This window comes from Bombus impatiens, unplaced genomic scaffold, assembly GCF_000188095.3.
Source record: "Bombus impatiens unplaced genomic scaffold, BIMP_2.2 scf_0095, whole genome shotgun sequence".
Classification (NCBI taxonomy): Eukaryota; Metazoa; Arthropoda; class Insecta; order Hymenoptera; family Apidae; genus Bombus; species Bombus impatiens.
Genome location: NT_176514.1, coordinates 812,319 through 824,296, shown reverse-complemented (window position 1 = coordinate 824,296; position 11,978 = coordinate 812,319). Strand labels below are relative to the sequence as shown.

At 40.6% G+C, this 11,978-nt stretch overlaps 1 protein-coding gene across 5 annotated transcripts in view; it reads right to left on the bottom strand.

The window, feature by feature from the left end:
- The window catches only part of LOC100749511 (alpha-catulin), a 68,494-nt gene that overhangs the window by 30,960 nt on the left and 25,556 nt on the right, over positions 1 to 11,978 (bottom strand). For all 5 annotated transcript variants that reach the window (XM_003486007.4, XM_012394583.3, XM_003486005.4 and 2 more), the window contains one exon: positions 1,394 to 1,583. In XM_003486007.4, the coding sequence (XP_003486055.1) occupies positions 1,394 to 1,583 (190 nt within the window). The remainder of the gene's footprint in view (positions 1 to 1,393; positions 1,584 to 11,978) is intronic.

The following is an 11,978-nucleotide window of genomic DNA, read 5'->3' as shown; positions in this document are numbered from 1 at the left end:
GCGGGCGGTGGTCGCGGTCCACCGAGAAAAGGACGCGCGCGCCCACCACCAAGGTGGAAGATTAAAGAAAGGGACGACGATTTGCTTCGAGCGGCCGCAAAAGTGGCTGCCTGGAACTGGGAAGCCTCGACGACGCCGACGGAAACAAGCGTGGAGGAGGTCGAGAACCTCCGTCGAGTCATGACAGCAATATGTGACACGTCTATGCCGCGAACCACGCTGGACATCGGGGGAAGCAGAGCCGTGTATTGGTTCCCGTGGTTGGTATTCCCGACATCGCGGAGCTGAGGGCGTGATGTGTCCGGGCCTGAAGAGGGTACCTGAGAGCCCGCCGCTGGCGACGATGCGACGAGGAAGAAGTCTCGCTGCGCTACCAAGCGTACCGCGTGCTACGGCGCTCGCTACAAAAGGAGATCAAGATCGCGAAGGACCGTGCCTGGTCGGAACTGGTTGAAGCATGGATAAGGCCATACAGGACGGTGACACGAAAACTTCGCACGAAGGGCCCTCTGGCAACGACGGAGATGGAACCGGCGCTGTTGCTGCAAATCATTGGGACGCTCTTGGAACGGTGATTATAATATTTCCAAGTTCCCAACTACTTTCTTTTACTTCGTCCCGCTCTGTACATCAATACATTTAACATTTTCGAAATTTTGCGTCTCATCGACTGACTTCGCATCGCATTGGATCGTACGAAGTATACTACAAATAAAGGAACTACGATATAACGCTGCGTTATCGTGAGTTTCGCAGACAAGTAAGGTATTATCAGAGATTTTATTTCCAAACGAATAGAGCTACTGGTGAGTACCGATGCGGCAATGTTGCCGATTGTCAAAAAAGCAAAGTAGACCGAAGTCAAGCTGGAGTAAAACTTGTTGGAAGTAACAATGACAAGGTCTCTCTGAACGTCAGCACGAGCTTGAGTGTCTGCTGAGAGATATCCTTTCAACTTTTAGAAGCGACAACTCGTGACAAACGTCTTTACATCTTCAAGCGGCTTTAAAATCTTCGCAAAATTTTTTAGGTCACCTCTATTTGCTTAAAAAGTTTTGGCGACGATCTCTCGATGACCGATTACTAACGCGACAAATACGAACTTTGCGCATCATGTTGCGTGAAAATCTTATATATATGTAGATGGTCTTTAACCCAGTGTTAATGGACGGAAGAAATAATTTCCTGCATATATGTATTTCCGGCACGTTAACGTACAGAAATGGAAATTAACAATTTTTTATTAGGAATTATGTTCGATAAAAGTCGAAATCTGAAGAAATAACGCCTGCAACGTGATTTCTCTAGTTTCGGCTCATTCATTATACGTATATAACGGCAAATCAAGTGTAGTCAATAATGGTCTATAGACAGATTGCAGACAATGACTTACCAGCATCTCTTGCTCTCTTGCACGCCTGGTACATGTCCTCCCTGATCTCTGGATTTCCATCCGCGATGGTTTCGCCAACAGTGACGAACCTCTCTACTGCCAGATTCACAGCTTGTCCGACTCTGGCAACAGCACGGAGACTTCTGTCCGAACATAGCGGACGTTCTCTGTGCGACACTAACGTAGAAATCTGGAAAACGAAGAAAGATGAATTGGTAACATCGGACAAGCAATGTTTTAAGGATATCGCCACTTTTACAAACTTTGAAGTTACTATGTTTCTTAATTACTACGTTCGAGATCGACTACGACATGTATCTTGAAAAGAATTACAATCAAAGATAAGAGCTATCAGAGAAGTAACTTTGTTTAAACAAATGAAAAAATATAATATCCCGTAGAAAAAGCATTTCTTTGGAACACGATAGAATGTTCGCGTGGCTGCATAGGTGATAAAACGACTAGTGAATTTTTGCAATCCAAACGATATTTTCCTAAGAAATTATGCTCAACGGACTCCTCCTGTTAACGAGAATAAAATCAGAGTATACATTTGCTTGGTTAAATTCTAGTCGTGAATGAAACAGCCATTTAAAAAGCAGCTGGTCATGCAGATTAACTCCGGTAAATTGGTTGAATTTCCATGAATATAATATATAGATTCATGCATCACACACAAAGACCGATAAGTTTTATAGAAATGAACGAGGTTTCTAGTTAATTCCGCACCAAGAAGGATTTATTGATCATTTCATTATATTGGTATACCTTATAACGTTTCGCGGGTACGAAAAAATGTCCACGAGGAAAAACTCGTGGATATTCGGTATTACTTGAACTTTGCATAAATAAATACAACTCACAGGAACGCAATGTGAGAAAAAATATTTTAAACAACTTCATCAGATACTATTTATGAGTTTTGAAAAGCTAATAATAATGTATATCCGATGCCTTTTTCATTAGATAAAAATACTATTCTCGGTACATAAAAATTACCGCTTCGATACTCATCGTATCAAGCACGTTTCACTCGATTTGTGCCCATCGAAAGATTAATCGTAATTAAAAAAAGGTCACGCAATATCTTGTTCCGTGTTTTTCCTTAATTACTAACCGTTGCCTTGTCTTTCATTTAAATTTTAAATATTAAACAGAGATATACATGTGTGTATACCCGTATATATGTAGATGTACTTCACAAATTCCTGTGAAGCAATACGATATACGTACTTCTACCGAATATCATCGATTTCGAAAAGCCATGACACGACGCGAAATAACTAAAGGTGCACGAGTACGAGGGGTAGAACCTCGTTATTAACCAAGATTCGAGCTAGCTCTAATTATTAATGTTGCATCGTGGTGTGTGACACTCTGAAAACCAAGCATCTCTGCGATATGCGCGTGAATTCATCCACTGTATGTTTAGAATGGAAAGCATCCACGCTCAGATTGTATTGTCTGCTGGCTAACGACCAGACAGAGATTTTTCTTTCCTCGCCTCCGTATCCTCCACGTAAATACCGAACTTTGTCTGTATTCAGAAAAGCTGCACGAGAGTAATCCCGTTAGCCAGCCTATAGTTCTAGGCATCGCCGGATTCTCCCTGTATATATCTCAGTTTCTACACAATTAGACAATGTATTTTAGCCGACCCGTCCTCTTTAAACGATTTCGCTAACTCAACAATCGGAAACAAGTAGACAAACGTTAAGAAAAACTGTAGGGGTATAGAGAACGGAGCCAGTTTCCAGATCGAAGGAAGCTCAGCTCAGAGGTAAATCGAGGGCAGGAAGAAGAATGCAAGGATAAAAAGAAGGAAGGCGAACGAGGAAACTACGTGGAAGGCTAAAGAAACGTATCTAAAGAAATAAAGTGTGAGGAGGGAGAAAACAAAAACTAGGCCAGAGTCGGAATAATTGTAGAGATTTACGAACAGTTGAGAGAACAACAATTAAACGCCTATGTAAAGAGATAAAAAGACTAAGAAAAGGAAAATAGTGAATCAGACGAAGACCGTAGAGCATCTGGATGCCAGGCAAAGGGTCAGGGAGGCAAAAGCAGCAGCGATGGAAGAAATGAAAGAGAAATTGACAGAAAGAGAAAAAGGGGGAGCAAGGGCTATCGGGAAAGGGGTGAACTGAACTCGGGGGTATTGTTTCGCGACGTGAATGCGCACAATCGAATGATCGCATATACATACTTGCGCGTACACATTGATGTAGGCAAGAGTACAAATACCAACACCGAATAACAAATACCGATGCAATCTCTGCCCACGTATCTACAATCTATATACATACGTACATACGCGGCATTCGGTTCACGATTCGTATTCGTGGATCTGTACTTTGGAGCATTGTTAAATGTCCTGTGTCGAGACAGGTGCAAAGTGACGATGTGCGACGATATGTACAGCTCGTTTCCTCTCAATGTGTTCATTGTGGTCGACTGCGTTTTTTTCGTTTCAAACCAGAACTTATACCTCCCACAACTGTCGAGCACGTGGAAGATTTTAATACCGCCGTGGGGACAAAATGAGAGACTGGCCAAACAATGAAGACTGTTGACTGAAATTTCAACTGCGAATCAGTGAGACAGCCTCACTGGTTCGTGTTTTTCCCTAGGATCGCGTTTATTTCCGCAATTGCTGCCGTGTAGTTTCCATGGAAAGAATAAAGGACATCTCTGTTATGATATGACAGTATCTCTTTTTTTACTCTTGATACTATGCAGTCTCAAGGCACTCACTAACAACCCTTCCGCTAAATATGCAGGTATTTCACGAAGTTCGGTTGCCATCGAACTTCTCTCTATATCGCTTTATATGCAACGCCATAGAAAACAAAAATCCGAAATTTTTAAATCCGAATTGAAAAAAGAGATATGAACAGACACGTAGATCGAAAAATTAATATCTTTCGAATGATAGACGATTTCGTTTTTCTTCCTCTTACGATACACAGTTATAATATTAATAAATGATGCGATTATCGCAGATTCTTTTATCCGTAATTTTCCATAATATATTATATTAAATTAGGTTCGGGTAAAACTATACGAGGATTGCATACTTCTAATCGTAAGCATTAGTGTATATTTCTATTACAGTTAAGAATTTGTCGTAATCTAAGATCCGATCACTCTGAATTCGGGTAGAAAATTCTAGAGAAAATTAAAAACTAAAAATTGACGAATATACGGCTTATACGTCGGAAAATAAAATCGACTGGAGAATTCTCCAGAATTTAACATATCGCGTTCTTGAATGCATTAATATCACAAGAATAACATCGGTTCCTAATCGAAATTACTATTTAAGAATACTTTTAATCTCTGATACTATCTAACTTAACATCACGATGAAAATTTTCCACCGTAAGCTCGCACGGTCGCGTGGGGAAGGAACCTCGTAAATTCATTAGTTCGATATAAGTAGGCCATACATCCAGCGACAGGACGGAGAACAAATTCTTCGCATAAGTTCATCTTTCCTGCAATAAGAAAATTATTGCATACATGGAATTATGCGAACCGCATATAATTTGTTTATTAGAGATCTTGGGTGGTTCTTAGCTATCAATCTCATGACTTTCGCGATGAAATTAATGGAATTAATACCTCGAGCAGGTGCTATATGTAGGAAAATATTAGAAATCTAAGAATAAAATGATTCATAAAGAAATAATGCAAAGCAACTAAGTAATTGTAAAGCCAACAGACACGAACGATATTCTTCAGCTGTTATAACTTTAATTCGCTTAGATCATTTGCAAGGGGACTGGTTATAAAATAAATTCTATTTCCTATTAATATCGTATAAATAAAAATTTCACGAGTTAATTAGTTGGATAGCATTGATCGCATCCCGAATTTTATCTATCGCGGATAAAATATTACTTGATGTTGGGTGTGCGATAATACACGGTATTTATGAGAACCTCTATGGCGAATATTTTGCATCGTGATCTTGCGATTCCCGAATGTACAAAATTAGCGCGAACCATTTATCAGTCAGTTTGCCGACGTTATTAATAATAGGTTTGTCGTATTAATTCGAATTCAAGCCGAACAAGGCTGATGCATGATGATTCCCGTGGTAGCTCAAATTAGCGTTAAATTTTCCTATATGCTGAAACCACGAAAAGGGTTCCACAAATTATGTGAAGCATAACGTTACGAGTCGCACGTTTTAATTAGTTCTGCAATTCTACTCAGTTCATTTTTCTATATAAAAAGCCAAGTTCACGAATTAACCAAGTTTTCTCAACCCGCGAATTCCTTGTACGAACAAATTTCTAAGACTTCCTAATTAATGTCCTCGATTTTGACACGTTTCTCTAACGTCCTCGTGAATTTTCGTATTTCTGTCATCAACCATACTCTTCTGTCTTTGTTCCCTCTTTTCTTTTTCTCTGTTTCGTTCTTAAAAAAAGATATTGACGCTGTTAGGAGGACGACTGATAAGGGAACAATTGGTATACGTATTAATCAATGTGGACGGTATGTAACGCTGGCCGTTTAGGTAAAATCGGTAATTTCGCACAATAAGCGATAAATACAATGTGATAATAGTTAATCGGTGTTTACACATGCATCGGCTTGATTTATAAGTAATGTAATTAACGGATTAAGGTAACTGTAGTTAATATGAAACACGGTGTAATATCGAACATGTCAATGACGCTGTTACTGATGATGATGTTGATATTTGGTGATATTTGTTTTGTAGCGAAAGTTAAGAACACGACAATAATAGCGAGAAATGAATCAAATGTATTTGCTGTTTTCATTAGAATCAAGAAGAGATTGCACATTCATTTTCATGTTCAACGCGTAAAAGACAAAGAAAATTGATGTAATATACGATTAAAAAATGAAAGATATTTCTTTACAAATTTCTTGTGTTCCATGTTAGGTACTATTCTTTTAACCCACCGCATTGGCTCTTTTTATATTTTTATATTTCATATTTTTTATTAGCTCAAGATGCTTGAAAGAACATGTTTCTCTGTCCAGAAATCAGCAGTTTCATATTACGTGTAGTTTTAGTTACCATAAAAAGAAAGCTATTGTTTTAAATGTCAATATATCATATAAAATATAAATTAATTTTTATTATATAAATGAATCCAATGGAAAATTGGTCTCCCTGTTAAAAGTTGTAAATGACGTGAAAAATTCCATAAAAAAATGGAATCGATAAACTATAATGAAATAGAGAAATTTATATGGGAAATTTCGAGGATGCGATTAATCAAACTGGTTGCAACGAGATGCGGAGAAAACGGAAGTCAGGGAGAACATGGCTGTTCAGAACGATACCACCTGCAGTATGTCTGTGAAACCGCTGTAATTTATCGTGCAAAGACGAACCTTATTGTGACGGTTAGCTGAAAAAGATCGTAAATATTCAATTTGGCGTTAATCAGGGCTGCAGAGTCTCTCAAAGTGAGAGGTCACATGTTCGTAAACAATCTGATATTCGATATTTATTTTTTCAATACATTTCTTCTTTACGCTATGGAAGTCACTGAACTTTTTAACGACTTTGCTGCTCGTTACGATACGCGCCCTTTTTTCATGCATGTGATCGTTTGATTTTTTCTAATGTTATGCTTTCGTATGCAATATGTATTGTAGAAAATTAATTCGCAACGTATACACGACACCAAAGTTTGATCGTGTACTTATACTTGGAATATTCAATTCATGCTTTCACTGATCCTTCCGCCTCGATAAATTAAATTTGCCAAATATGCTAAATATTTTAAAACAATGCAACAGCTACATAGACAGCAAAGATGGATAGTTATTGTCGGAAGAGATGGTAACAACGTAGAAAAAAAACGTATTCGGATGTAGAGTTAATTAAGAGGATAGAGCCTCTTAGAACGAGTGGCCATCAGTGTGTGCATGATCTAACCTTCGATATTTCCTCTTGATTTTCCCCCTTTGGTCCCTTCTTGTACGTATCATACGATTACTCAGGACAACCCCTTGGTTTCTACTTCTACCCTTATAAAAGATGCATGAGCTGTGCTTTTACATCGTTCACGCCATCCGTCACAGTTCTTCCTCATTTCGCCATTTTCTACTCAATCGCGGTTTAGCCATTCGTACGACATAGTTTTAAAACATTTTTTCCTTTCACTAACATTGTTTATGCATTATTTACCTTGTCGGCGTTTTATTAGCGAAATAACGAAACAGCGAACGGCAGCTTATTAAAGTTTGAACATCCGGTATAAATCATTCGTTTCGTTCCCTTGAATCTTAATTAGGATGAGGATACAATTTTGGTTGGAACCCTGATTTTTTTTCACTTGTTTTATTTAAGTCTTTTTCTCTTGTTTACTAATCTTGTACGATAAGCGACGACTATATTTGAAATTTCATGTATTGTTCCATCGCGAAAGTTAAAATTCTTATTTATTTATACTTTTATATTCTTACTAAAATACAGTAAGCTAAATAAAAATTTTCGCAATTGTATACAACTTTTCTGGCGTTATATTTTATAAGCGTATGGCGTATAACTTTTCTTTGGCGTTTTCGTTGAAAATATATCGTAAAAAGAAGAAACGTTGAAGAAATGGTAGTATAGTTTGAGTCATAGAAAATCTCGGAGAAACAGTGACAATGCTTATTCAGCAAATTTTAATCGCGGAAGGGTTCAAGCTAATTCCATAAGACTGAAAAAGGTATAGAGAAAAAGTAGAAAAATTTCGGAGACTGTAAGTAAAAACGCGAAAAGTTTCGGATAATTAAGGATTAACTACCGAATTATAAATGACGATGAATCTTTTAGCTTTAATTTTTAGCTCTAGTTTTACTCGAAGAAACATTTTACCGACACCAACCTAATAGCAGTAGCTCCCTTGGTCTCGTGCTTTTATTCTACAATGTAAATTTTAGCTCCGTCAAAATGGCACGCGAAGATTTTCCTTGGAAATAGCTTAGCATGATGCCGATTTCATCCAATTTTCCTGCCATCATGAAAACAAACAGAATCGTGATGGGAGATTCGATGTAATCCATTAAATTGCTCAAATGGAAAAGCATTACGTCAGTTTCACTCAGATAAACGACGGATGATCAGGAGTTAACCAGACGTCGCTCTACCAGTGCAGTCTATTTCATTGCCGTGAAACGAGAGTTTAGGGAATCGATGGAAACAAATTACTCAGTCAATTTACTCCTGTCATGCTTCTAATTTTCGATGCTTATCTAGTACACTGTCGTTTGCTCTTTTTATTATAAATCTAAGGGCAGCGTTCGAGGAAAGAACGAAATTCAGAAGAACGAGGTTCAGAAACTATCTCGAACCTCGCTCTATTTCTGGCTAACTGGATCCTACCAACCAATTCCACCTTCGCAGAGTTAAGCATATCATTCCTTCTCGTTTAAAGTGAACGAGTAGTTAGTATATCACAAGGAGTTTTGTATTGTTCTTTTGATTATCTACATCAAGGGGACAAATAAGTAAACGGAAAAGAATATACCTTTTTGTCGAGGGTGGATGAAATGATTCAAGTATAATAATAATACTCCAAGTTCCGTATATAATAATAATAATTGATAATCACAAGACCCACATCTCAATCGCAAAAAAATCGTACGTTCATAAATTAAGTTGTAGCACAACTAAAATCGCAGACTATAGCTTTAAATTTATCCATAACACCTTCTTTATAACAAATGAATTGTTACGAAGAACAGTCCCCGATTGTAATGACAATATTGTTCACATTTACATTGAATCTTGATAAAATCGATTTGTATAAGAGATGTAGCCTTAGTTACATATTAGACTTATATGTATGCTATGTAAGAAAATGGGAAGTTCGAACGTTCGGGCTGACAAGCTGTCTTTCATCATCCGCATGGTGTGTGGCCCAGTGGTCCTGACGTCTTACGATTGCGATTGCCTGGGTTCTAGGAAGAGATAGCGAACCACGTGAGGGTGTCGAAAGTATACCGAAAGTAGACGCCGAGGGTATTCGACCATTTTTTGTACAATCGTCACCACGGACGAACGTAAAAGCAAAATCACGCGAGTTTATTTTTTTTTTTTCGAGCTTACAGAACGTGCTGTAAGCGGGACTAACGTGAATTCGCTTTTAGTGCTTCTTACATATCAGAAGTGGGATTCGTTTACGTGCTATAATGCGAAACATTTCACAGTGATCGCGTGCAGTGCGGAGTGCGAAAAAGGAAAAAATGGAGAATAGAAAAGGAAGAAATGAGCGAATCGGTAGAAATACGTCCGTTGCGAGCTCGAGGAACATGATTCTTTCCCGGACGTTTCGTCGGTACGACGCGGGAATGCGGAGAACGTGGAAAATAAGGACCGAGGAGCGCGGTTGGCATGGCTGGAACGATTGGTGGAGATCCTTCGTTCGCGTCCGCGTTCTCGATCGTCTGCCCGCTCGCAGCCGCGCTCTTGATCATCCGCGCGTTAGCGTTCCCGCCCGCCGCATGGGTGTCGTAGGACCCCTGACAAGGACGGTCAATTAGAACGTTTGGAGCAAATGCCCGTGCACCTGAGCCACCGCTCACACTCGCGACCGCGCACACCGACGCATACCCGACCCGGCGACGAATCGTTAATCCCCGTATTTGTCTCCATGAAAGACGAAGTTCTAGTGATTGAACAATGGGTTTGACATGTGGATGAACTTGCCAAGTAGTATGGTTGGGTCGGTAATGCGGTTGATTGCCACGCGACTGTGACGCCAGCAAGTGGTATGACACCCGCCAAAATCATCATCACCTACGCGCAGACGAAAGTACAGCTGGTGGCCCAGTTCTTGAAGACGGTGCCATTTAGCCGTCTGTTCAAGGAGGTAGCATCGTATAAAGCACGGCCTGGGCAGAATTTAGGAGATTATTGTTTCCAGAAGCCATGCAAATTGCGAAAGTTAGATATCGATATATCTGATAAATATCAGGCGAATATGGTGATCGGTGGTATACCGGACGACGCTGTTGCTCGCACCGTGAGCTCGGCGAAGCATTATGACCCCAACGCGTTATACGCGTTTATGAGCACCCTTGGCGACATGCCGTCGCGAGGGCGGGTAACGCGGGGTCATCGAGTGTCAATCACGTCGAGAGAATCAAGGCCGCGTTCGACGGGCATCGACGGGGACCGTTGGAAGGAGGCGGAACGACCGGCGACGATCAAGAAAAGAGGAAAGGGGCGTCTATTGACGACCAGTGGTAGGTGTCACTGCGGTGCGTAGAGATGGAACATATCGCGAGGCGGTGCTACAAATCCGAAAAGGAGGGCGATACTAGCAAGCAAGTAAATACTCTCGACCGTATAAAACCGGTGCTAAATTTATATGGAATTAGCATAAGTGTCAACGGGAATCGGATAAATAGTCTCGTTGACACGGGTAGTGCGTGCACCGTGATGCACTCGTCGGTAGCCAGGTAGTTAGGTGTTGCGACGAGGGTTATCGCGGATGCCCCGAATGTTTGCGCGAAAAACGGCGGTGGAAACGCGTGATAATCGTGATCCAAAACGTGAAGACCGACGTGGACTCGTTCGTAGTTCCTGACGAATACACGCGGCACCTCGTCATCATCAGACAGGACTTCAGATTACAATATCATGTAATCATGATCAAACGTGGAAACCGCTTGATACGGGGAAGGATATCGGATTCTGCGACGTGATCGCGAAATTCAAGTTGTAATTTGATAAGATTGAAAAAGAAGCGCATGGGAAGTGCGTTACGTTGATCGACGAGTTTCGTTGTTGCACGTTGTCGTCAATGCGCGACTTAAGAAAAACATACGAAAGGGCGCTCGAAATTAAGCGCGTAACGGACGCGCCTGTCGTATACCGTCCGTGTTGCCTCGCGGAGCCGGAAAGAAGGACCAACGCGAAATGCTCAAGAAATTGTTGGGCAATAGAATTATTTGAGAGTCGGACTCGCCGTATGCAAATCCGATTACCTTAATGAAGAAAAATATCGGCAATTACGGGATGTGCGTCGATTATCGAAAGCTAAATGCCAGATCGATCGATGACCAGGTCGTGACAAGTTTGGGGATCCTGAATATTTCATGGGCCTGAATTTGGCATCCGGATACTGTCGAATTTCGATGGCGGAAAACCCCATTGCGAAGACGGCATTCGTAACGCCAGAGGAGCACTATGAGCTTTTGCGAATGCCTTTCGGACTAACGAACATCTCTGCCACGTTCTAACGGCTTATGGACGGCTTATCGTTGTCCCATACCTAGACGACGTCATTATCCCATCGCGTACGGTGGACAAGGGGATGGAGTGGTTGTGGTAGCTACTGTAGATATTACGAACGCACGGACTCACTCTCAACTTGGAAAAATGCTCTTTCTTTAAGACGAAGATTGAGTACCTCAGTTGAGAAATTAACGAGGAGGGAGTACAGCGGGGACGATGGAAGGTCAAACCTGTGCTGCAGATGAGGGTGCTGGCAACCATCAAGGAAGTGCGGCAATTGTTGAGACTTGCAAGTTTTTTCAGGAAATTCATTCGGAATTTCGCAAGGACTGTGGAGTTGATTACGTGACTGGCCAGGAAGGA